The 27,293-nt window shown below is 37.7% G+C and overlaps 1 protein-coding gene across 1 annotated transcript in view; it reads right to left on the bottom strand.

Moving 5' to 3' along the window:
* Positions 1–2,352: 2,352 nt before the first annotated feature.
* LOC139938837 (uncharacterized) overlaps positions 2,353–27,293 on the bottom strand; it is a 31,831-nt gene continuing 6,890 nt past the window's right edge. Inside the window, exons 2-24 of the mRNA XM_071934479.1 lie at positions 26,598–26,714; positions 25,979–26,101; positions 24,888–25,013; positions 24,287–24,400; positions 23,141–23,278; positions 22,347–22,460; positions 21,267–21,374; positions 20,534–20,650; positions 17,145–17,264; positions 16,229–16,345; positions 15,880–15,993; positions 14,576–14,695; positions 14,319–14,438; positions 13,381–13,512; positions 12,230–12,352; positions 10,758–10,868; positions 9,844–9,966; positions 9,295–9,417; positions 8,705–8,824; positions 7,254–7,376; positions 6,775–6,891; positions 5,107–5,214; positions 2,353–3,470 (exon numbers count right to left, since the gene is read on the bottom strand). Coding sequence (XP_071790580.1) covers positions 3,352–3,470; positions 5,107–5,214; positions 6,775–6,891; positions 7,254–7,376; positions 8,705–8,824; positions 9,295–9,417; positions 9,844–9,966; positions 10,758–10,868; positions 12,230–12,352; positions 13,381–13,512; positions 14,319–14,438; positions 14,576–14,695; positions 15,880–15,993; positions 16,229–16,345; positions 17,145–17,264; positions 20,534–20,650; positions 21,267–21,374; positions 22,347–22,460; positions 23,141–23,278; positions 24,287–24,400; positions 24,888–25,013; positions 25,979–26,101; positions 26,598–26,714 — 2,747 coding nt within the window. The 3' untranslated portion in view covers positions 2,353–3,351. The remainder of the gene's footprint in view (positions 3,471–5,106; positions 5,215–6,774; positions 6,892–7,253; positions 7,377–8,704; positions 8,825–9,294; positions 9,418–9,843; positions 9,967–10,757; positions 10,869–12,229; positions 12,353–13,380; positions 13,513–14,318; positions 14,439–14,575; positions 14,696–15,879; positions 15,994–16,228; positions 16,346–17,144; positions 17,265–20,533; positions 20,651–21,266; positions 21,375–22,346; positions 22,461–23,140; positions 23,279–24,286; positions 24,401–24,887; positions 25,014–25,978; positions 26,102–26,597; positions 26,715–27,293) is intronic.

Genomic DNA, 27,293 nt, shown 5'->3' with positions numbered 1-27,293 from the left:
GTATACGAATTTTGATAGACTAATAATTGTTGTTTACTAATTGAAAAATCCAGTTCATTAAAACTGCTACAGCACCAAAAGGGAAAATAGTTCAACTCAGAGATTGAGACTCTAAAGCGTGTAGATTCGTGACTATACTCGCCTTCGTCACGGTACATTCTATTCGCGAAACTTCACGTTTTTAAACCATCTCCTTTAAGGCAGTGGACACAATTGGTTATTGTCAAAGACCAGTCTTCACAGTTTGTGTGTCTCAACATATGCCTAAAATAACAAACCTGTGAAAATTCGAGCTCAATCGGTCATCGAACTTGCGAGATAATAATGAAAGAAAAAACACCCTTGTCGCACGAAGTTGTGTGCGTTTAGATAGTTGATTTCGAGACCTCAAGTTCTAAACTTGAGGTCTCGAAAACAAATTTGTGGAAAATTACTTCTTTCTCGAAAACTATGGCACTACAGAGGGAACCGTTTCTCACAATTTTTTATACCATCAACCTCTCTCCATTTTTTGTCACCAAGAAAGGTTTTACGCTAATAATTATTTTGAGTAATTACCAATAGTGTCCACTGCCTTTAACTTAACAGAACTGCTGAAGGTTTGTAGTCTACAAGCTTTTGCTTTTAATGGGTCATGCCTCAGTTTCAGTCTCTGTAAAATCAAATTGTTTATTTTGATGTATATGTATGAAGAAAAAAAAAGTGGTTGATGTTGATTGATTGAGGTTTGATTCCGATAAGTTCTCAACAAAAACACCACTTGAATATTTCCCGGCCAAACATTGAACTAAATAATCGCCAGCGATCGAACACTGTTCCCGGTTGTGATACACGCCGGCTCATTACATTCGGTTTGGTACGCACTGCACGTCGGCTGGTTATAAACACTGGTCATTATCAGAAGTTTATACACCCCCAAGTGACGCGCTCTCCACCAATAGGAATACCGAAACTGTCTGAGATGTTTATGAATAATATATGGTTATTAGTTCCAGTCCAGGTCAGTCGAACACGTGACACAAAACCTTCCCTAAATAAAGACCACCGATTCCTAGTATAATCAAGTATTCCCAATTCAATTAATAAGGTACGCCTACATCTGCTATGCTTGACTGGCAAACAAACTGTATTTCCGGCGTAAAAAAAGGCTAATATATAGATTCTCCGAAAAAGATCATAGGTCAGAACCAAGTGTATGAAATAGCCCGCTTGTCTTTTGTCAACCTCTATATATACATCGCACAGTTTGCTATTTCCGTCCATACAAAGTAACCAGCGACGCAATATCAAAAAGTAGACTGCGGGTCCACTGCGCCCACTGTCACCCCATTCTATGACAACTTAACGCTTTGAATGATATTCCGAGATTTGGGGCTGTAGTTGTTGTCAACGGGTGTCAAATGTCACATGTATCACGTTAATGGTCCTTCGTCATTATACAAATATTGAGTGGCTCAGAGTAGAATGGGAGGAATAGTATCGCAAGGTAAAATTTGGACTGTTCCATTTCACAAGGCGAAGCCGAGTGAAATGGAACAGTCCAACATTTTACCGAGCGATAATATTCCTTCCATTCCACGAATTATAGGCACTCAATATTTGTTTTATATAAACTGAAATATAGATCCTTGTCATTTTGATGTATTTTAAAAGTATAACGTTATGAAAAATCACACAAATTACTGGTTCGGAACAAAATTAATTGTATTTCAATTGTAAATCATATAGCGCCGCGTAGCGGCAACAATGCACAAATTTAATAGCGATCGGATCACAACCTTTTGCACAGGTGTTCCTTTGTTTTAGCAGCGGCGCGGCGGCGCTGTACTGCTCAACCACATTGGGAACAAGGATGATCCTAACTGTTGAATGGGAAATGCTACTCCCCATGGGCGAATAGGTCTTATTGATCGCCGGTGCGGATGGGAGTAATAGTGAATGTCACGTGAAGTAAGTTCCACCAATCAAATGACAAGAATCTGTATGTCAGTTATATAAAACTGAATATTCGATTGAGCAGCTGGAAGCATGAAGTTTCTTGGGTCATTCACATGGTTTGTGTCCTCGTCACTGTATCGTTATTTCCGTTCATTATGTTTGTGCAACTTCGATTACCAATCGAGGCAAAATGTTCACAGCTTTGTTATCGTTTGCTATATGTTGGGATACAGCACCAAATATAGGGAGGGGGGGGGGGAGTTCGGGGGCTTTTATTTTGTTTATCGCATTAGTTAAAACTTAAAACTGCTATTTTTTGAAAGTATGATGGCGTGATTTATAATACACGATAAATTCCAATTTGCAAAGTATTTATTTATCTACTTGTTTGTAAACTAATATATTGAAGCCTTCTCAGTATTACAACTGCTATCTATCCATTTAAAGGCACTGGACACTATTGGTAATTACTGAAAATAATTGTTGCCATAAAAACTTACTTGGTAACGAGCATTGGAGAGCTGTTGATAGTATACAACATTGTGAGAAACGGCTCCCTATGAAGCAATTTCTCGGTTAAATATTTAAATTGATTTCGAGACCCCTTATACGCATGAGGTCTCGAAATCAAGCATCTGAAAGCACACAACTTCGTGTCACAATGATGCTATATTTGTCTTACTTATTATCTCGCAACTTCGACAACTAATTGAGTTCAAATTTTCAAAGGTTTGTTTTGTATACATATGTTGAGATACACCAAGTGAGAAGACTGGTTTTTGACAATTGCCACTAGTGTCCAGTGTATTTAAAAGCCCTGTGTACAAAGAGTAATAAAGTAAACTACAAAACAATAAGAATAGCCGTAAATTAAACGAAAATTCCCATCTATTAAAAACAACTATTTCAAGTTTAGGCATACAAAACTACAAAAAAAAATAAAAATAAAAATTACCATCAAAAGAAAATCCCTAAAACAGGGTGTATGAATAAAAAAAAAACAGTTATGGGTAATATATGCATACATGATTACCTTTGCACCGCATTTAAAGGAACGTTACAAAATTGTTTTTTTTTGTCACGAAACAGTTGATGGCAGTGTAAGCAGATTATGTAATCCATCATATACATAAACTGACAAACCTGAAGTTTGAGATCGATCGGCCATCTTGGTCACGAGAAAAGAGTGAACAACCGATTACACATTTTATCAATTCAAAAGAAAATCTAACAACGCTCACTGAACGATAAACTCCAAACGGGAAGGTAGTTTAAATTATTTCTCATCAAATAATATGACATTTCATACAAAATTATTTCGAGGGATGTTTTCTATCATCATTGAATTTTTCCATTTTCAAATTTGTCCTTCACACCATGCAAAGCATCAAACATAACTTCTTGTTATTCTTACTATGCATATAAGCGGTTGACCTTCCAGATGAAGAGTGCCAGCGACAGACCACCCAGACCAAGACCAGCCAATATGATGGGTATTAATACAAATAAACCCAGTCCCGCGAACTCAGAACCTGTTGGGTACACAATCAGATATAGTTGTCCATATTCAAAACTTATATTGAGTCAACAAGTGGAATAAGAAGATCATGAAATTATACAGACATTAGATAATAATATAAACTAGTCAAACAATAGTTAGCAAGAACAGTGTTTACAAAGTGCTATTCATAAATACCTAAGACAGTTTATCCATTCTAATTGGTCGAGAGGGCAACACGTGGGTGTGTTTGAACGGCTGATATAACACCTGTCCAGTAAAAAGTGTTGAAACTTGGGCGTGACACACAAGCTTGCACCTGTGCTTTCTTCATTCCTATTGGTCGAGAGCAACGGCTGGAACAATATTGTGCCACTAGATCACGCGATACGCGCGACGCGCAAGCAATCTCCTTATAAGGAGTTGTTTACCCGAGGGCCTCACCATTTCATACTCGGAGGGGTGTTGTCTTGAAAGAAATGATTTAACAATTACAATTCTGGCATTTATTTTACTCTTTGACCAAACAGTGTTGATGTTTTTTTTACCGAAAGGGTATTTATGAATGGGAATCAAAGTGTGTTGCATCGGTTTTCAACAAGTGGTTAAAATCCGCCGAGGCCTGGTTCCTGATAATTGATTTACCTCGACTCAGTCTCGGTAAAACTATCAAGAACCAGGCCTCGGCGGGTTTAAACCACTAGTTATAAACCTCTTCACCACACATTGATTCCCTTATTCCAAAAGAGAAATGGCAACATGCAATCCTTGGGCAAAATATACACACAAGTTGTGAAAACAGACAAAAGCAAAGCACTCATCTTTACTGAAACAGGTTACTTCAACTGGCGATTGAACATGAAAGTTGTGACGTTTTTGCAAGATGGTTGGAATTGGTGACAACATAATCAACATCCTGGCAATTGCGAGGGCACTTTGGTGCTTTTGGAGTCTAGCTGAGCAACACAATGGGTTTTTGGAACACTGATGGTATATTTGTATTTTTGTTTTTTTGTGTGTATTATATGCAACCTTTAAAGGCAGTGGACACTATTGGTAATTACTCAAAATAATTATTAGCATAAAACCTTTCTTGGTGACGAGTAATGGGGAGAGGTTGATGGTATAAAACATTGCGAGAAACGACACCCTCTGAAGTGCCATAGTTTTCGAGAAAGAAGTAATTTTCCACGAATTTGATTTCGAGACTTCAGATTTAGAACTTGAGGTCTCGAAATCAACCATATAAACGCACACAACTTTGTGTGACAAGGGTGTTTTTTTCTTTCATTATTATCTCGCAAGTTTGATGACCGATTGTGCTCAAATTTTCACAGGCTTGTTATTTTATGCATATGTTGAGATACACCAACTGTGAAGGCTAGTCTTTGACAATTCCCAATAGTGTCCACTGTCTTTAAATGCACCCTTAAAGTCATTCAAAAGTAACAAATGAGCAACTCAGGCCAATGGTGCAGTAGTTTCAAACGATTTAATTATCTACGCCCCTGTGATGAACCAAATACTTTTACTTGCTATGTATGTTGCATTTGTGAAGTTTTGAAAAGGGGAACATGTTTAATGTAGGCTATCTGAAAACAATCTGTCCCCTGAAAGTCCACATGTACAGTACAACTAGAGGTATTATTCTAGTTGACTGGTATACTTACTTGTCTCCTCACAGTATGTACCAGTGAATCCGACTGGGCAGTCACATATTGGTTCGTCACCTTCAAGATATGCTAGGTAAATTCCGCCATTCAGACATAGTGCACCGTCTACAATTATGTGGAAATAAAACAATTGGATCAAAACCACTGATGTCATACGCCCGCCTATTGCCTGCCATTTTGGTGGTCGAATTAAATGTAATTTGTGATTATCTTTATATTGACATGCAAATTAACATTCATTAAAGGTGTCAATTTGCGTTTAAAGATGTTGCTCGTCTATTAGCACACAGTACCTAAAAAATAGCACCACACAATCACACATGAATTTTGAATCTTAAACTGGTACAAAAATATTTGATTAATAGGTGATTGTGTCAACATGTATACATTATTCTGTTTTGACCGGAGCCAAGTTTTATAAAACTGTATACTTATGACAATGTCTGCTCATGCGCAAATGAGAATGATACAAGGCACACATTGTGTATACAGGTTTACATTAATTAACTGTCTTTTTTTACATTTGGCTATTATTCAAAATTAAAACATTTTAAAAAACATCTCTAAGAAGAGTTGCTATTATATACAAAAAAAAAGGCAAACAAATAAAAATAATTGTAGTTAATTGTGAACCCGATGATACATGTTTGTTCTCTTTTTTTCTTTTATGTATTTACCTTGCTTGGTTGCCTTGTATGTAATTTTGTTGCTGCTAGTATACTTATATACTTTCATATAGTTGTTTTTGTTTGTTCTTTTCATAGGATCAGTTGGAGAGGAGAGCCTCTCGACAGGAAATGTGTTTTTAGGCAATCCCTCGGGCTCCCCCTGTTTCTTTTTCTTTACTGTATTTAAATTGATCTTCGCTGTTTTTTTTTTAAATAATTTTTTTAACATAATGACAGTGTTTTTTATTTTTACGTTTTATTCCCGAGAAATGAAATAAGTATAACATATAAATGTAAGTGTTCACGTGACATGGTAGTTTCGCTGGTGACCTTAATGTGGTAAGAATGTTTTTCTACGCATAGCTGCTTTTTTTATGCTGAAGCAGCTCCGTGGAACTTGGCCCTGGTCTAAATTTCATAGAGCTGCTTAAAGATGCTATGTCAGATTTTTTGCCCCAAACATTAAAAAATAGATTTTTTTTAGTGAATGGTATTTCAAAGAGTTTCCCGCTCTAACGAAACCATGACAAAACAGGAACCATGACAAAAATTTAAAACGTTTATTTTAAAACACATAAGAATTGGTCACGTGATACATTGTCGGGATCCCGACAAAAATTAATTTTGAGCACTTTATTTCACTGCTACTAACAGTTGACGGACTTTTTCGAGCAATGGCTCAAATGAAAGCTGGTAAATTTCTCGACCTCCATCAAAATACCTATTGAATTTTAAATCAAAATGTTTGGGTCAAATCGGCCAAAAATCTGACAGCATCTTTAAACAGAACAATATGCTTAAAATTTGTCTGCTATTGCAGCAATGAACAGGATACAAGTCACAAATTGTTCATCTGACATGATAGTTTTTGCTGGTAACCAACCCTATTGTGCTAACCATCATCTGGTTGTGCTAAGCTAGTTTATGTGCTTAATCAACTCTACGTAAACGGGCCCTATAGATTAATGCATAATCTTATGTGGGTCTGGTGTCCTACCCTGTTCACAGTGTTCTCCATGCCATCCTGCCTCACAATCACAGAACGCGAAGCCCCCAATATCCGTACAGCTCCCTCCATTGAGACAGGCCAAACTTGCACATGGAGAGGGTATTTCTGGAGATAAACAACAAACAAATGTTTTCTTGAATGTTTTTAAGTGTAAAAGTTTCCGACTATACATTATTTAATTCCGAAAAAAGGTCAATTCAAGTAAACATTTATTTTATACTATCTCTTTTTAAGATATATCGTATAAGCAAAATAAAGAGTATGAGGCTGTCAGATTAAGCCAAGGCTTGTAGACGACAGCCTAGATAGAAAAAACTACAAACAAGGAGACAAGACAAACAGGTAACTAGATAACATCTAAAAAAACAACTTAAAAAAAACCGGATTGCTATGAAAGAAATAATGTATACACTATAACATGTACAAATACAAACAAAGGAATTGTTCTGGTTGACTGGTAAACTTACTTGTCTCCTCACAGTAGGTACCAGTGAATCCGAGTGAGCAGTTACATATTGGCTCTTCACCTGCATTATACGATAGGCATATTCCGCCATTCTGACATGGGTTTAGTCCACGGCACTCTTTGGCTACATATGGATACAAAATATTCGAATCAAAACCACTGATGTCATACGCATGCCTGTTGTCAGCCATTTTGGTGGCCGAATTGAATGTAATTTGTTCTTACCTTTATAATGACGTGTATTAAACACTACTCATACTGTTCTTTCCCGTGTTCGGTAAACAAAAATTTACAGGACCGTTTTTTATTTTTTATTTTTTATTTAAAAAGTATTGAGTGCTTTCGAGTGTACAGTGCTACAATACACATTGGTGTAGATTAAAAATACATAATATTTTCTTCATCCCGTTTCGAAAATTAGCATAAAGGTGTAAACATTGCCTGTAAAGATGTTGCTCGTCTATTAGTATGCCATTTGCACACAGTGCCTAGAAAATAGCACCACACAAGCACACATGAAATCTGAATCTTAAACTGGTACAACAAGATTTGATTAATAGGTGATGATGTCAACAGGTACATTTCAATCAAGGCCCGGGCGTACCCAATTTCATAATCTGCTTTATAGGCCTAAGCAACAGATAGTCCTTGACAATTCTGTCTGCTATTGCAGAAATGAGCAGGATACAAGTCACCAATAGTTGAACATGTGACATGGGAGTTTCACTGGCAACCCAAGTGGTACGAATGTTGTGTTTTTTTTTCTTTCTATATGCAAAGCTACTTTGTATGCTTTAAACAGCTCCATGAAAGTGTGCCTTGGTCAAAATTTCGAAGAACTGCTAAAACATAAAATATTGCTTAAAGGCAGAGTACAGTATTGGTATAATTACTCAAAATAATTATTATCATAAAACATTTCTTGATTACGAATACGAGTAATGGGGAGAGGTGGATAGTATAAAACATTGTGAGAAACAGCTCCCCCTGAAGTAACGTAGTTTTCGGGAAAGAAGTAATTGTCCACGAATTTGATTTCGAAACCTCAGATTTAGAATTTGAGGTCTCGAAATCAAGCATCTGAAAGAACACAACTTCATGTGACCATGGTGCGACAAGGGTGTTTTTTCTGTCATTATTATCTCGCAACTTCGACAACCGATTGAGCTCAAATTTTCACAGGTTTGTTATTTTATGCATACATGTCTATGTTGAGATACACCAACTGTGAAGACTAGTCTTTGACAATTACCAATAGTGTCCAGTGTCGTTAAACATTGTCTGCTATTGCAGAAATGAGCAGAATAAATCAGTCACAAATTGCACATGTGACATGGTAGTTTGGCTGATAATTCTGGGTAAGCATCATTTGGTTGTGCTTAGCTAGTTTTTGTGCTTAAGGAGATCTACGTAAACGGGCCCTTTAGATCTTATATGGGTCTGGTATCCTACCTTGTTTACAGTGATCTCCTTGCCATACTGTTTGACAATCACAATAAGCGGCACCCCCAGCTCCTGTATAACATCTCCCTCCGTTATAACAGGCCCAGCTTGCACATGGAAAAGGTATTTCTGGAGATAAATAATACACATAAACTTTGTCTTTGTAAATGAACACATTATGTTGTATGTTTAATTTAACATTACTGAAAAACGTGTTTGCCCACTTTTGTCATAGTTACGTCCGCCCAGCCTTCCATTTTGGTGGTCGAATTGAATGTACTTTGTTTTTACCCTCAATGTGGTAGGAATGTTTTGTTTTGTTTTTCTATGCACAGCTGCTTTTACTGCTTGAGCAGCTTCATAAAAGAGGGCCTTGGTCCGAATTTCATAGTACTGATTACATAGAAAATATTGCACAAAAATTGTCTGCTATTGAAGTAATGAGCAGGATGAAATGACAAGTCATTTATCATTGACATTGATGTTTGGCGGTTATTCTGGTAAGCACCATTTGGATGTGCTTAGCTTTAATTGTTGTGCTTATAAGCAGCTATACGTATCAATCGATGCATATCTTATAATGGGTCTGGTATCCTTACCCTGTTCACAGTTATCTCCTTGCCACCCTTCATCACACGAACAGTCCGCGTAACCCCAATCATCCCGACAGCTCCCTCCATTGAGACAGGGCGAACTATCACATGGTGTTGGTACATGTAAATCTGGATAAACATATCGAAAGGTCTGGTTAATCAATTATGAATACACAAAAAATAGTTTTTTTTCTGCTAATTGACTTTGCTCTTTGAAACATTCTCACTATTGTCAGTGCAAACATGAAAGTATAATATTGAAGTGTATAATGTATTTTATTTTGTAAAGTAATTTCAAAGATTGATCCCCTAACAGACACAACAAACATAAAAATGGTGTAAAGATCACTGGTTGGGACAATGTAAGCAAATTTTCACTCAAATCCTCTAAAAATTATTACTTATAGATAAAACCAAAAACAAGTTACGTTATTTCTTTTTAGCTTTGTGATTTACTGCTCGTACATTTGCTCAGACACCTTGAATAAAATAACTGCTACCAACGGAGGAACATCAAGAGTTTTGCACATTTGACTTCCTCTTTGATATACTTACTTGTCTCACAGTATGCACCCGTAAACTCTAGAGGGCAGTCACATGTTGCACCATCACGTGCATGGGGTAGGCATGTGCCACCATTCATGCATATTACACTCAGGCAACTTACAGGGTCTCTACCTGGAGAAAAAAACAACACTTACAAATCAAACCATGTGTTACACGCCTGTGTCTCATTTGGTGTATCCCAACATTATGCTTACAAATAACAATTAACTTTGTTTTACTAATTTCTCAAAAACTACCGCACCACCTTGGCAAGTTTTATATAAGGGAAGCTTTCTATACCTATATTATCTTCAAGCGGTGTAAACTTTAAAGGAACACGTTGCCTTGGATCGGTCGAGTTGGTCTTTGAAAAGCATTTGTAACTGTTTTTTATAGAATGCATATGGGGAGAAAGATGTTGTAAAAGTAGAATACAATGATCCACACAAACATGCCTCGAAATTGCGTGGTTTTCCTTTTACCTCGTCGACTAACACGTCGGCCATTTATGGGGGTCAAAATTTTGACCCCCATAAATGGCCGACCATGTTAGTTCGCACAGTAGAAGGAAAACCACGCAATTTCTAGGCAAACTTGTGTGGATCATTGTATTCTACTTTTAAAACATCTTTCCAACCATGTGCATTTTATAAAAAACGGTTACAAACGCTTTTGTTTTGACCAACTCGTCCGATCCAAGGCAACGTGTTCCTTTAATGTAAATCTGTGGACATGGTGTTTTGTATCGTATCCAAACCCTCTGCAACGTTATGAATCAGCGTAGTCAAAAATGTTGTAGATTATACCGTGTTGAAATAAGAGCCCGAATCACTTACAAATGTAAATTGATTTAGGCGGTTTTGTTTCAGGGAGCAATTTTTTTCATTTGAAATAATTTGTTATAAATGGGTCTGGTTTCTTACGAATTTCACAGTTAGCTCCACGCCATTCTGAATAAACACATCTACAGTACGCTTCACCCATCAAAACCACACAGGTTCCTCCATTATTGCAGGTCAAATAATCACACGGATCTGGAGACAAAAACAAATAAAAACTTAAAGACAGTGGACACTATTGGTAATTGTCAAAGACCAGTCTTCTCACTTGGTGTATCTCAACATATGCATGAAATAACAAACCTGTGAAAATTTGAGCTTGATTGGTCGTCGAAGTTGCGAGATAACTATGACAGAAAAAAAACACCCTTGTCACACGAGTTGTGTGCTTTCAGATGCTTGATTTTGAGACCTCAAATTCTAAACTTGAGGTCTCGAAATCAAATTCGTGGAAAATTACTTCTTTCTCGAAAACTACGTCACTTCAGAGGTAGCTGTTTCTCACAATGTTTTATACTATCAACCTCTCCCCATTACTCGTTACCAAGTAAGGTTTTATGCTGATAATTATTTTGAGTAATTACCAATAGTGGATTTTTTTTCTTTTAAACATAAGAGTATATGTTTATTAACAATAAAACAATTTTTTGAGTAATTGTTTGTCACGATTTATATGTTAAAAAAATTAATTAAGTGCTTTGGGGGTTGACTCCGCCTACCCCTTTTGTGACGTAGGAAAGGGAAGACTTTGCCTCGATGCGTAGATAAACACACGTGCAAAAGTACATGTAATTCAAAGACGTGAGTTTGTACGCTGCGAAAAAGTTTTTTTTGGGGGGCACTTTTCCGGCAATGCCGACCAGGTGTATTGCTGCTGGATGCAGCAAAACAACTAAAGATGGGGTCAGTCTTCATCTATTTCCTGCAGATCCCAAGTATAGGCGGTTGTGGGCTGCGAAAGTCAGATTAACTAGAGCAAAGTGGTCCGGTCCGACGTCTTTTTCAGCGCTATGCAGCGAACACTTCGAGCCGTCGTGCTTCGAATCCGGGATACACCACTCATTTGACATGACGAGAAGAGCCATTCTTAAACACGACGCCGTCCCAACAATTTTTCCAGCTAGTGGGAAATCGAAGAAGGTATCTGAAATACGTTACGAACCCAGAGGAGCATTTGCTAAACGTGAACAAATTCGGGTAAGTTTGAACTTTGAGGGTATGTTTTTAGCTTTTGCCAAGTGACACGATTTTTTTTTGGTATCGCATGCGATTCACCGTGCGTGCAGGTCTTATGTGACCGTCCGCACTTTATACAGCAGCCATAGTGCGTGCGTGCAGTCTGCTCCGTGGCCGTATTTCTATATAATACGTAGGCAGACCCACATCTTACAACCCATTTGGTCACTAAAAAGTCGCATAGTTAAATAAAAATAGCAAAGGTAAATGCTTTATTGTAACTAAGCTGCGTTGTTTTTATGGTGTACATGCACCTTTTTGTTCATAAGGCTTTGCATTCCAGAAATAGAGGAATTATTCTGGTTGACTTGTATACTTACTTGGCTCATCGCAGTATGTACCAGTAAACCCGAGTGAGCAGTTACATATTGGATCTTCACCTGCAATATATGATATGCATATTCCGCCTTGCCAACATGGGTTTAGTCCACGGCATTCTTTGGCTGCATTATATGGAAACAAAAATATTTGAATAAAAACCACGCATGCCTGTTGTCAGCCATTTTGGTGGCTTTATAATGACGTGTTTTTACCTTTACAATGATATGTATTAAACACTACTCGTACTCAAACAGTTCTTTCATGAGTTCTGTTAACACAAATCCACAGGTAATTGTTTTTCTTTAACAATTCGGAAAAATGTACAGTGCTACACATTGGTGTTAGTAGATTAAAAATACAGATTGTTTTCCTCATCCCGTTGCAAAAATTAGCATAAAGGTGTAAACACTGACTGTAAAGATGTCGCTCGTCATGCCAATTGCACACATATGCCTAAGGTAGGTGATGATGGCAGTAACATTTCTGTTAAGACCTGAGCCAAACTTTTTTTAATTTTAATTTTATTTTATGTCTTTAACTTGCCCTCTTATGTATGTTTTTTTTTATGCGTCTTTGCTTTTATTGCTGCTATACTTATATAATGTTATAAGTAATTTTGTTTTTCTTGTTCTTAGGATCAGCTGGAGAGGAGAGCCTTTCGACAGGATTTTGTTTCGTTAAGGAAATAGTTCAGGACTCAACTGTTTCCCTTTTTTACTGTTTTTAAATTGCTCTTTGCTGTTTTTTGTAATGTTTTTAATTAGTGTGCATTTTTGTACTTTTTATTCCCGAGAAATAAAATATTTATAGCTAGGCCTATTTATATATATATACACGTGACATGGTTGTTTCGCTGCCAACCTTAATGTGGTAAGAATTCTGTTCTAGGCACAGCTGCTTTTTTTGCTTAAGCAGCTCCATAAAAGAGGGCCTGGTCCAAATTTCATAGAGCTGCTTAAACACAAAGTATCGCTTAAAAGTTGCCTGCTATCGCATTAATGAGCAGGATACCAGTCATGGAGTGTACATGTGACAGGGTAAATTGGCTGGGAATCTTAATCTGGTAAGCATCATTTGGTTGTGCTTAGCTATAGTTTTTGCGCTTAAGCAGCTCTACGTAAATGGGCCTATAGATTAATGCATATCTTACATGATGTTCCCCTCCATTCATCACAGTGTTCGCCATACCATCCTAAATCACAATCACAGATCGGCCCGTCCCAAATATCCTTATTACAGGTCCCTCCATTAAGACAGATCCAATCTACACATTGAGGTATTACTGGAAATAAAAAATACACCAAAGTTTGTTATTGTAATAAACACACTAGGCCCTATATTGTATGTTTTCCCACTGGCTACAACCTTCCATTTCGGTGTTCGAACATACCAATTTCGCTACCAATGTTTAAATGTGATCACGTGACATATAGTGGGTAAAAGAAAAAAACACAGCTACACAGTAAAGACATAATTATGGCAAGACTCGTACCGACGGACCATTACTCGGCTGCAATTTTGATAAATAACACTTTAACTAAAAACGACGCCCCCCCCCCTTTTTTCGGTTATAGAAATGAATGTTGTGACAATGATACCCCGAGTTCTGCGAACGAAATTCCACAGTCAATTGTTGCTCCAAAAAACCTGGAAAAATAGTGAGTGTACAGTGTACATTGATGTCAGGTAAAAACACAAAACTGTATTTGTTTTGTATCAAGGGTTCGAAAGTGATGTTGCAGGTCTCAGAGGGCCTAAAATATAGCACCGCAAAATCACACACGAAATCTGAATCTTAAAACGGGATTTGCTGAGGGCGATGATGTCACCAGGTACATCCTATATGGACCTGGACCCAATTTCATAATCTGCTTATAGGCCTAGAACGCCACAAACAATCCTTGACGATATTTGTCCGCTATTCCAGAAATGAGCAGGATACAAGTCACTAATAATTGTGCTTAGTAAAAGGTGAGTTTGGCTGGTAACCTTATTTTGGTTGTGCTTAGCTAGTTTGTGTGCTTAAGCAGCTCTACGTAAACAGGCCCTATAGATTAATGCATATCTAATACGGGTCTGGTGTCCTACCTTGTTCACAGTGATCTCCTTGCCATGCTGTTTGACAAATACAATACGCAGCACCCCAAGGTCGCGGATAACAGCTCCCTCCATTATGACAGGTCCAGTTTGCACATGGAGAAATTATTTCTGGAGATAAACAATACACCGAAGTTATTGTAATAAACACATCATATTGTTTAAGCGAACATTACTGAAACAAAATGTGTTTGCACACAGATGTCATACATATATGCATACACCTTATAATGGGTCTGGTATCCTACCTTGTTCACAGAAATTCCCTTGCCACCCTGCATCACAATCTGAACACTCCGCGTAACCCCAATCATCCCTACAGCTCCCTCCATTGAGACAGGGCGAACTATCACACGGAGTTGGTATTTCTGGGAAAAAAAAATACAATTCTTTGTTGTATAAACACATCAAATGATGGTAAATAAAAAAAAAGGTTTTTTTCTTTCTGCTGATTGACTTTGCTCTTTGAGCTATTCTCTAGTGTCAGTGCAAACATGAAAGTATAAACATTGAAGAGACTAACTCTGGTTGGTTAATAAACTTAAATAGTTTGTTTTCACAACAACATACAAAAAGAAAAACATGAACATGTAGGTTCCTTTAATATGGTGCACAGATCACACGGGTTGGGGGAGAATGAGTCCATGTTCAATCAAGTGTGGCACACAAATCCCCATACTTAGAAAAAAAGAAATCATTAATTAGATAGAGAAAACAAAAACAAAGACCTTCCGTTTACTTCTAAGCTTTGTGATGATACCCAATACATTTGCTCCGACACTCAGTTCTTTGATATACTTCTTCTATTGTTATAAACAAAGGATCATCAAGTGTTACAGCACATTAATAAGGGAATCGATGTGTGGTGAAGAGGTTTTAAACTAGTGGTTTAAAACTGCCGAGGCCTGGTTCTTTATAATTTTACCGAGACGAAGTCAAGGTAAACTGTCATAAACCAGGCCTCGGTGGGTTAAACCGCTAGTTTAAAACAGATTCAACACACTTTGATTCCCATTCACAAATACTTTTTCGGTCAAAACATCGAAACATTTCGATCAAAAATTTAAGACAAAATCAAAAATTATAATTTGTCAATGATTTATATCAACACAACACCCCTCTAGCTAAGAAATGGTAAGGCCCTCTGGTGAAAACTCCTTATAAGGAGATTTAGGTGCGCGTCGTGCGTATCGCGTGATGTGGCACAGGTGTTGTCGTTGTAAACTGTCTTATATGCCTCTCTTAACATTTATGCATGACGTCATAGTTCTAACCCAAAATCAGGCCATGGGCGCACGTCCCTCATACTTGCAGGGGCTGCGCCCGTCGCCTCGTTTTGAGTTAGCATTTGACGTACCTCACGCATAAATATTAGTAGTGGCGTATAAGCACAGGTGCAAGCTCGCATGTCACGCTCCATTTTTACGGGTGTTATATCATCCGTTTAAACACCCCCACGTGATGCCCTCTCGACCAAGTAGAATGGATAAACTGTCTTAGGTATTTGTGAATTTGACTTCCTCTTTGGTAGGTGGCTGATTGATATACTTACTTGTCTCACAGTGTGTACCAGTGAAATCCTGTATGCACAGACATCTTGGCCCACTAACTCCATTTATGCATCTACCATTTATACACGTTATAGCACCAGGGCATCTAGTTGTGTCTATATTAGGGAAAATAAAACACTTAAAATCAAAACCTGTACTAGTCATCACTTGCTACTGTGTCATTTGTGTTTGTATTTAAGCAAGCCTACTCTCAGTATATAGTTCTAAGAACTGTAACAATAAAAAGTCGCAGTGGCTGGGTAAGGAAATACTCTTAGGTTGGGCTTAGCTGTAGTTTTGTGCTTAAGCAGCTCTACGTAAACGGGCCCGTTAGATTGATTCATATCTTACCTTGTTCACAATAATCTCCTTGCCATCCTGCTTCACATGAACACTCCACGTGACCAAAATCATCCCTACAGCTCCCTCCATTGAGACAGGGCGAACTATCACATGGAGGTGGCATTTCTGGAGAACAAGTTTTACAGTTTGTTATTGTATAAACACATCAAAGTTATTTTCCCACCCAGCAAACTGGAATATTATTTTGAAGACATAATTAGCTAATGGGCCAAATTAAATAGCTTAATAGTTACAACAAAAGTTGGCTATTAATGTAAGTTACAAACACAAATCGTGAGTCATTAGCCATATTATTACTGTTACTATAAAACAAATCTTGTTAAAGATTTGTTTTATATTAACAAATAAATAACATGAAAACCATGCTCAAAAAATATTTGGATTTCTTTTGAAGTGTTTTAAGGACAAAGTTTGTAATTATCAATATATGTTATCTTATGACAATATCTTCAATGTAGTTTTAAAACAATTCTTCATCGTATTTTAATTTGTTTGTGTATTATTTTGGTGGGGTGGGCCCTTGAACAATAAAAAACAATGACTGATTAAGTTGTGTTTGTTTTGTTTTGCTAAAACGAAATAATAAATATATTATGAACCGGGCTTTAAGCAGTAAGTTGTGACGTTGCAGTTTCCATGCGCAATACCATACTGAATTGCGCCATCAAAATAGAGTGCGTAAGTTGTGCCATTTTTGTGGCGTAACTTTCAGACTTGCCCCACTTTTATATACGTGGCGTAAATGTCGTGAAATCGGCGTAACTCGACCATAAATTTGTGGCGCAACTTACGCCATAAACGTTGCGCAAGTGGACTTACGCAGTTTCGTGAAATCGGCTGCGGTGACTTTAAGGAGATCTACGTAAACGGGCCCTATAGATCTTGTATGGGTCTGGTGTCCTACCTTGTTCACAGTGATCTCCTTGCCATGCTGCTTGACAATTACAATAAGCGGCACCCCCAGCTCCTGTATAACATCTCCCTCCGTTATAACAGGCCCAACTTGCACATGGAGAAGGTATTTCTGGAGATAAACAATACACCAAAGTTTGTTATTGTAATCAACTCATTATATTGTATTCTTAATCGAACATTACTGAAAAAATGTGTTTGCCCACTGATGTCATGTCCTCCTACTCCTTCCATTTTTATGGTCGAATTGAATGACATTTGTGTTTACCCTTATATTGATGTTAAACACTACTCATATATGTACGCAATGCTTTCCCGAGTTCTATGATTACTGCATAAATGTGTTCAAGTTCTTTTTAACTCTGTGTAAGCATTCATGAAGGGCTTGGTGCTAGGACCCAATTGGCCATGGTTGTTTGGGGTCAATATAAATTATTCATTATGCGCACTTTTGACCCAGAGGGGATACCCCAACATCCCTTACAAAAAAGTTCTATAGAATTCTAAAAAAAAAATTCTATAGAATTTCTATAGGCAATTCTATAGAAATGTTTTATAGAAATTCATTAGAAAAATGGGCCACTTTTCTATACGAATTCTATAGAAATATAAAAAGGACTTCTATAGGATTTCTATAAAACATTCTATACAATGGCCTATAGAAATTCTATAGAATTCTTTTATAGAATTTTTATTCTATAGAAATCTTTTGTAAAGAATTCTATAGACCATTTTTATAGAATTCTATAGGACTTTCTATAAACAATTTAATAAAATTCTATAGAAACTTAGTCTCTTTTCTATAAAACCTGGAACCAGATTCTTTAGAAAATTTGATTTTTCTATAATAAACCATTTGATAGGATTCTATAGAAATTAGGTCGCTTTTCTATAAACCATTTCATAGATTTCTATAGAAATTTGGTATCGTTTATATAGAACCTGCAATCGAATTCTATAGAAATTGTGTTGCTTTTCTATACACCTGCAATAGAAATCTCGCCTTTTCTATAAACCATTTGATAGAATTCTATAGAAATTTTGCATCTTTTTTTTTATATAAAAAATGCAATAACATTCTAGGAAATAGTATTTCTATAAACCATTTGATAGAATTCTATAGAATTCCATATGTGACTCCGACAGATTGGTTCTTTATCAAGACTGGAAATAGCATTATGATGATATAGTTGTAATGTGTTTTATTCCATTGTTCCAACAGTGGAAACCGCGCGCCAGCGCTGTACAAAACTATACCTCTTTCAAAAACAACTCCTTACAGAATGGCGTATTGAGAACAACTGAATAAAGACTATGAAAAAGACCCACATGAACCAGTGTACTGCATTCCTGGGCTATGACTAAGCTAATGAATAAACATGAATCAACAAAGGAGTATGCAAATGAGACTAGTGCTACTTGTGGCTCCAATAAACAATGACCATGGGGTGCAAAGATTAAGATTAAGATTGGCTGAAGTTAAACCTCACAGTTTATTTGCATAATCTTGGGGGTAAGTTTATCATAAGAAAGGATCCGGGTGTCGGCTGATAGAGTGTACATAGAAGTGTGTGGGAAGTAGATGAATAGGGATAGTGGGAAAGATGCTAATAATTATTTTGAATAATTACCAATTAAATAGTGTCCATTGCCTTTAAACTTGTTTGCTATTGAAGAAATGAGCAGGATGAATTAGTCACAAATTGCACATGCGACGTGGTAGTTTTGGCTTTTATTCTGGTAAGCATCATTTGGTTGTGCTTAGCTGTAGATTTTGTACTTAAGCAGCTCTACGTAAACGGGCCCGTTAGATTGACGCATATCTTACCTTGTTCACAGTAATCTCCTTGCCATCCTGCTTCACATGAACACTCCACGTTAACCCAATCATAAATGTGTTCAAGTTCTTTTTAACTCTGTGTAAGCATTCATGAAGGGCTTGGTGCTAGGACCCAATTGGCCATGGTTGTTTGGGGTCAATATAAATTATTCATTATGCGCACTTTTGACCCAGAGGGGATACCCCAACATCCCTTACAAAAAAGTTCTATAGAATTCTAAAAAAAAAATTCTATAGAATTTCTATAGGCAATTCTATAGAAATGTTTTATAGAAATTCATTAGAAAAATGGGCCACTTTTCTATACGAATTCTATAGAAATATAAAAAGGACTTCTATAGGATTTCTATAAAACATTCTATACAATGGCCTATAGAAATTCTATAGAATTCTTTTATAGAATTTTTATTCTATAGAAATCTTTTGTAAAGAATTCTATAGACCATTTTTATAGAATTCTATAGGACTTTCTATAAACAATTTAATAAAATTCTATAGAAACTTAGTCTCTTTTCTATAAAACCTGGAACCAGATTCTTTAGAAAATTTGATTTTTCTATAATAAACCATTTGATAGGATTCTATAGAAATTAGGTCGCTTTTCTATAAACCATTTCATAGATTTCTATATAAATTTGGTATCGTTTATATAGAACCTGCAATCGAATTCTATAGAAATTGTGTTGCTTTTCTATACACCTGCAATAGAAATCTCGCCTTTTCTATAAACCATTTGATAGAATTCTATAGAAATTTTGCATCTTTTTTTTTATATAAAAAATGCAATAACATTCTAGGAAATAGTATTTCTATAAACCATTTGATAGAATTCTATAGAATTCCATATGTGACTCCGACAGATTGGTTCTTTATCAAGACTGGAAATAGCATTATGATGATATAGTTGTAATGTGTTTTATTCCATTGTTCCAACAGTGGAAACCGCGCGCCAGCGCTGTACAAAACTATACCTCTTTCAAAAACAACTCCTTACAGAATGGCGTATTGAGAACAACTGAATAAAGACTATGAAAAAGACCCACATGAACCAGTGTACTGCATTCCTGGGCTATGACTAAGCTAATGAATAAACATGAATCAACAAAGGAGTATGCAAATGAGACTAGTGCTACTTGTGGCTCCAATAAACAATGACCATGGGGTGCAAAGATTAAGATTAAGATTGGCTGAAGTAAACCTCACAGTTTATTTGCATAATCTTGGGGGTAAGTTTATCATAAGAAAGGATCCGGGTGTCGGCTGATAGAGTGTACATAGAAGTGTGTGGGAAGTATATGAATAGGGATAGTGGGAAAGATGCTAGTAATTATTTTGAATAATTACCAATTAAATAGTGTCCATTGCCTTTAAACTTGTTTGCTATTGAAGAAATGAGCAGGATGAATTAGTCACAAATTGCACATGCGACGTGGTAGTTTTGGCTTTTATTCTGGTAAGCATCATTTGGTTGTGCTTAGCTGTAGATTTTGTACTTAAGCAGCTCTACGTAAACGGGCCCGTTAGATTGACGCATATCTTACCTTGTTCACAGTAATCTCCTTGCCATCCTGCTTCACATGAACACTCCACGTTAACCCAATCATCACTACAGCTCCCTCCATTGAGACAGGGCGAACTATCACATGCAGGTGGTAGTGCTGGAGAACAACATTACAGTTTGTTATTGTATAAACACATCAAATGGTATGGTTAATAAGAAAACGTCAATTAATATCGTCACTTTGCAGTCTTGGCTATAGGCAGTTCCCGTACATGCGTAGAGCTCACTTATTGGCGGATGGTTTCGCTAATGGCTTTCATTTGGGTTACACAGGGCCATGTATAAGTAGGGATTCCGGGTGCCCCAGTTCAGCTTTAGAAAGGGCAGATATTGTTTTAACTAAGTCGAATAAAGATATAGCTCTTTAGTAGGATTGCATGGCCTCTTGTTAATAAGCCATTTCTTAATTTACAGTGCTGTCACATAGGTTTCGTCCCAAAGCACGAACCAGGCGAGTTTTGATTCATTCACAATTTGTCGTTTCCACTCTAGGAGGTTCAATATTGTCGACCCACCATGCCTGGCTCGCGAAGCAGATATCAAGTTGGTGTTTCGGCTATTGCATGTGGCTCCTTCCGATCACGAACTTCGGCTCAGGTTTTTATCATGCGGCCGCCGACCCTGCCGGCTTTAAACGGCCGTTGAAGAACTCGTTGCTAACCCCTGTTTTCCCTTATTATTGACCTCCTTTTTGATAAGTGGTTGATACTTACTTGTATCACAGGATGTACCAGTGAATCCCTGTAGGCAGGAACATGTTGGCCCGTCTTCAAGGTATCGGCAAGTTCCGCCATTTATACACACATCATCGAGGCACATCTCTATCATCAGAAAAAAAATAAAACACTTAAATTCATAACCTGCAGTATAGTCATCACACACTATTGTGGTATTTGTATTTACCTTTAAAGGCAGTGGACACTATTGGTAATTACTCAAAATAAATATTAGCATAAAACCTCACCACTTGGTAACGAGTAATGGGGAGAGGTTGATAGTATAAAACATTGTGAGAAACGGCTCCCTCTGAAGTAATGTAGTTTTCGAGAAAAAAAGTTATTTTCCACGAATTTGATTTCGAGACCTCAGATTTATAATTTGAGGTCTCTCAGCACACAACTGCGTGTAACAATAGTGTATTTTCTTTCATTATTATCTCGCAAATTGGATGACCGATTGAGCTAAATTTGACAATTACCAATAGTGTGCAGTGTCTTTAGAAGCAATCCAACTCTGATACTCAAATTTAGTAGACAGTGCATAACCAAATAATATTGGAAATGAACGAATTGTGTTTGATTAACAGCAATCAAAAAGAGGTAGTGTGAGATATTGTGGCATACACGCTTGTTTTACATGATGTGACATAAGATTGAGTCTTTGAAACACACATAGTGCGTAAAAGGCTCTGGGTACTTTTTGTCGTATACACAAACAAAATTCCAAAGATTAACATTCAACCTTCACACCGTTTGAAGATAATGACGTTAGAAAGCTTCGATAAAAACATTACTTGATGAGGTGTTGTATAGTTTTTGAGAAATAATTGAAACAATTTCAGAAAAGTTCCAGCAAATAATATCTTTAGGGAAGCTTAATGAAACGTGTTGTTTTATGTTGTACAAAAAGTACACACAGCCTTGGAACAGTCACATGATTACTGTTTAATCTGCAAAACATTCAATATTGTATCGTGTTGAATTAATAGTACAACCCAATTCACATACAAATGTAAATTTATTTTGGCGGTTTTGTTTCAGGGAGCAGATAGTATGATAGGTCAGATTTCTTACGAGTTTCACAGTGAGGTCCAGTCCATTCTCTACTACAACGACAGCCCGCCCGACCTATAGTCGAATATACCGTACAGGTTCCTCCGTTCTCGCAGGTCAAATCTATACACGGATCTGGGGACAAACAAATACATTAAATTGTATTTTTTAAATTATCTTTATAAATGCTTTATTATGCAACTAAGTTGCGTTGTTTTTACAACATTATGGTGTTCATGCAACACGAATTAGTATGATTATTTTACTACTGCTACTACTACTACCACTACCGCTGCCGCTGCCGCTGCCGCTGCCGCTGCTGCTACTAGCACTAAGTTCTTGTTTACCGCACGTATGTACAAACAAGGTACTTTAAAGGCGTTTATGATAAACAAACAGAAACAAAAAAGTTGTTTGACTATGAGACATTGACAAGGGTTCACAAGGTGCCAGTGCACTTAGCAGCCTCTGCCAGAAACACCACGGCGTCCTTTGCAATCTTTGTAAGTGGGTTCTTTTGCAAGCATTACACAACACACGGGACCTACAGCTTTACGTCTTACAAAATGACGAAACAGTAATGGTTAAATGTCGTGCTTGATGACACTACAAGCGGGTATGACTACAAGAGTGTCAAGAACGGGACTCAAACCCACATTCTGCTGCATGATCGGAAACACAAGAGACCAAGTCAGGTGCTCTTTAACTGCTCGACACGCCACTCCAAAGATGATTTTAAGCTATGTCTAGAAGATGCAGTGACATCCCCAAAGAGACAACAGTGAAACAAGCCAGAGTTTCCCTTAATTGTGTACCTTCAAACTCGCACTTGCGACCAACCAAACCTTCTGGGCATTTACAGAACACCTTATCTTCCAAGTCAGTGACGCACAATCCTCCATTTAGACAGGGTGATGGACGATGAAAGCTAACGCATGGATCACCATAAACCACTGGTAAAAGAAAAATACAATGCATGAACAAATATCTGAGAAGACTCAATAGGATACTTTTGCACGGTCCTTTTTCACAGTGTCTTGCCATTAGAATGTGTGCTCAGAACTATACGCGCGGGCACAACTGAGCCACAACAAACAAGAAACGTTTTGCCTGCTGCTGCCAGAGTCTCAAAAGTTTCCCATTATGTTTTAGCCATCCTTGTTTGATTGAGATATAGACGATATAAAACAAAGTCAGACTATAGTGTTCATAGGTTTTGGAGGTACATCGGCCGGTCGACCACGTCAGAGCCAATGAACAGCTCTCCCTGGGTAGCTCCACCCACAATGTACATACACGACGAACGTTGCACAGGTTTTATTTTATTCTGATTCATTACAGCAGGGTGAATATTCATGCATCGGCCTCTGCGATGACGAAACACCTAGTTTGCCTGTAACATTCCAAGTTACCCATACAGTTCCCTCTGTTAAAAACGCACCCCTGATGAGACCAGCAAGTCTTTATGTTTTGCTCAAAGCCCAGTGCAGGAATATCTCCACTCACGTTGGCGTTTTGGAACTCTTTGTTTCACTCAGTGTTTATTTTGTTTTCTTATTTTAAATCATGAGATATACATAAGAGTTACAAGTTGTACAGGGGCTGTCAAGGTTAAAACAAAAGTATAAAAACTGTCATCAAAAGATGTGTAAAACCAGACCCCCGCCAACGATAACAATATAATTATACGATATAAAAAGGAGATTACACTGAAACAAGCACACCGTCTTTTCATTCGCCTTTGAACAGCGCGGGTATAAGCTTACCAGGTGTTTCGTCATCGCAGAGGCCGCTGCATGAATATTCACCCTGTGAAATGACTTACAATAAAGGAACCTTGTGCAACGTTCGTCGTGTATGTAATTTGTGGGTGGAGTTACCCAGGAAGAGCTGTTCATTGGCTCTGACGTGGTCGACCGGCCGATGTACCTCCAAAACCTATGAACACTACTTGTACTTACAGATGTCGCAATGTGGGCCCCTTCGACCCGTGGAGCAGTGGCAGACTGTTTCTCCATGGTATTCCTTACAAGTACCAAAGTTACATTCTACGCCCTCACAAGTGACAAAATTCTCTGGTGAAGGGAAAACACATTATTGTCAGTTTAAGTTCACAGTACTGCAGTGTTCGTAACAGAGTCATTTTGTTCTCAAATCGAATCACAAGTAAATATCGCTCAGGTCAAGTCATAGTATTTGTCGCTCAAGTCAATTGTAATACACAAGCCACATGCATATTGTCCCATGGGGACATGACAAGCATAAATACATGACAAGCAATACCAGTTATAAAAAAAAAAAAAAAAAAAAAAAAAAAAAAAAGAAATCTATCCATGAGTCATGCACCCGCGTGTTTGCATATCTGTGCAGTTAACTCTCGGACTTATGTCAAAATGCACTCGAAATCGTCAGGATATCGGCATCGGCATTGTCCTTGAGGTCTTGACATCGCCACATGTTTAACAAAATTTACTCCTGTCAATTCTCAACTCTCAAACAATTTTTGGGACCCACGACGAAGTGATCACAACCAAGAGATGATAATGTAAGGGTTTCCCATACCACAGAAAGGTCCATAGTGATGATTATCGCAGACGCAGTATGTGTCATCGACTGTAGTGCTGTTGTGGTAACAGGTTCCTCCATTCATACAAGTTACGTTGGCACACTTTGATGGTCCAAGTGATTCTGGATGAAACATTAATCACAATGTGATGTAAATAATCAACACTTTGTAGTTAGGCGTAGCTAGTTATTACTCCACAAGATGGACTTATCAAGAACAACATTTGGCACAATACCTAAAATGTATGAAAGGCAGTGGACACTATTGGTAATTACTCAAAATAATTATTAGCATGTAACCTTACTTGGTGACGAGTAATGGGGAGAGGTTGATAGTATAAAACATTGTGAGAAACGGCTCCCTCTGAAATGACATAGTTATCAAGGAAGACGTAATTTTCCACGAATTTGATTTCGAGACCTCAGATTTAGAATTTGAGGTCTCGAAATCAACCATCTTAAACGCACACAACTTCGTGTGACGAGGGTGTTTTCCTTTCATTATTATCTCGCAACTTTGACGACCAATTGAGCTCAAATTTTTACAGGTTTGTTATTTTATGCATATGTTGAGACACACCAAGTGGGAAAGACTGGTCTTTGACAATTACCAATAGTGTCCAGTGTCTTTAAAGGATGCACATATGTACATCATAGCCCTTATGGAGGGGTTTGCGGTAACACCATGTAATGAGTATCTCTAAATGAGTTGGGGTGGTTCTGAAAAGAACCGTTAGTTTCAACTCGACGTTTCGATCAGGATGCTCTGATCGTCTTCAGCCGTCTCGAGAAGGCAGGGTCTCGTACACTTGCCCTCCAATGTTAGATGGTGGAGTCCAGTCTAGAATATCAAGGCTGTTCAACTCGCACCGGCCCGGGCCGGCCCGGGCATTGTTAGTGGGACAAAAAGTGTTACTTTTAGGCGTCTCGGGAAGCCAGGGTCTCATACACTTGCCCTCCCATGTTAGATAGTGGAATGGTCCAGTCTAGAATACCAAGACTGTTCAACTCGCCCGGGCCCGGCCCGGGCATTGTTAGCGTTACTGTTAGGCGTCTCTAGAAGACAGGGTCTCATACAGCATGCTTACCTGTAGAGCAATTTCCACTGCGTCCATCTTTGCAATCACATTGCCATGTGTCAGAATCAATCACAGTGCAGTGGCCATGATTAATATCACATGGGAAATCCAAATGGCAGATATCTCGGTATTCTGCAATTAAAAGAATAAACATAAACAATTGAACACTTAAAAGGAAACTGTCAAATTAATAACAAAATACACGATTAAAGAATCCGAAACTGATCCACCTAATTTTTAGGGAAGATACTATGAACCTGAGCGGAGGATGGGGTAAATCATGATCAGATCAATCGGTAATGAACATAGACTTAACTCAAGTCGGACTTTCGTTGAGTTATTGTAAGCCTGTATATTCAGCACCCACAAACAGCGCAGCTTCTAATACAGTACTTTGTTTTGCACCTTCATTCGCCAGGAAAGCCTTTCGAAAAAATTAAGATTTTTTTTTTTTTTAGGGAGTACTGCTGCTCTATTTTTTTTCCGATGAAATATTTTTCTGCTTCCCTAAAAATTGTTCTTAGGAAAATCTGCTGCCCTTAACATCTTTTTTTCTTACGAAATTCTGCTGGGTAAACATTTTCTTGAGGTGTTCCTGTTTCGTTTTACAAATGTAGAGGCTACTTACGGCATCTGTTGCCAGCAAAATCTTCGGGACAGAAACAAACTCGGCTTCCATTAATAGTCAGACAAGTTCCACCCTCCTCGCAGTAACCATAGTAACACAGATCAGTTGAAACGGTCGCTAAATTAGGATATTGGGAGAAAAGATAGACCAGTCAGAATGCAAACTCTACAATAATAACAGGTGAACGTAAAAGTAGTCCCCGTGGTGGTTGAAGCACTTGGAGCCTTGCAAAAGCATTGGGGAATCATGTAGATGAAATGAGGATACTTGTGTGAGTGCAGAGGTGTTACAGAAGGCGGTGCTTTTAGGAACAGCGAGGATCCTTGTAAACAGATCTTTGAGATCTAAGACTATTGGATGTAGCCCGCCACAGAGAAAAATGTCAATTTTCTTTTGGTGATAATTGTATACAGATGAAATAGTATTAACAATAGTAATAATGATAATGTGCCTAATAATAGAAACGTATTAAACGCGTCAATCCACAAGTTTGGGTAACACAATCAAGAACATCTACACGTAAAAAAAATTATAAACTGAAACTTAAAGCCATTGGACACTTTCGGTAAACATTATTGTCCAAAGGCCCACACTTCGTGTATCACAACTTATATATAAAATAACAAACCTGTGAAAATTTAGGCTCAATCGGTCATCGGAGTCGGGAGAAAATAACGGGAAAACCCACCCTTGTTT

The sequence above is a fragment of the Asterias amurensis genome, chromosome 6 (genome assembly GCF_032118995.1).
Source record: "Asterias amurensis chromosome 6, ASM3211899v1".
NCBI lineage: Eukaryota > Metazoa > Echinodermata > Asteroidea > Forcipulatida > Asteriidae > Asterias > Asterias amurensis.
This window is presented reverse-complemented; position numbering and strand designations above follow the sequence as displayed.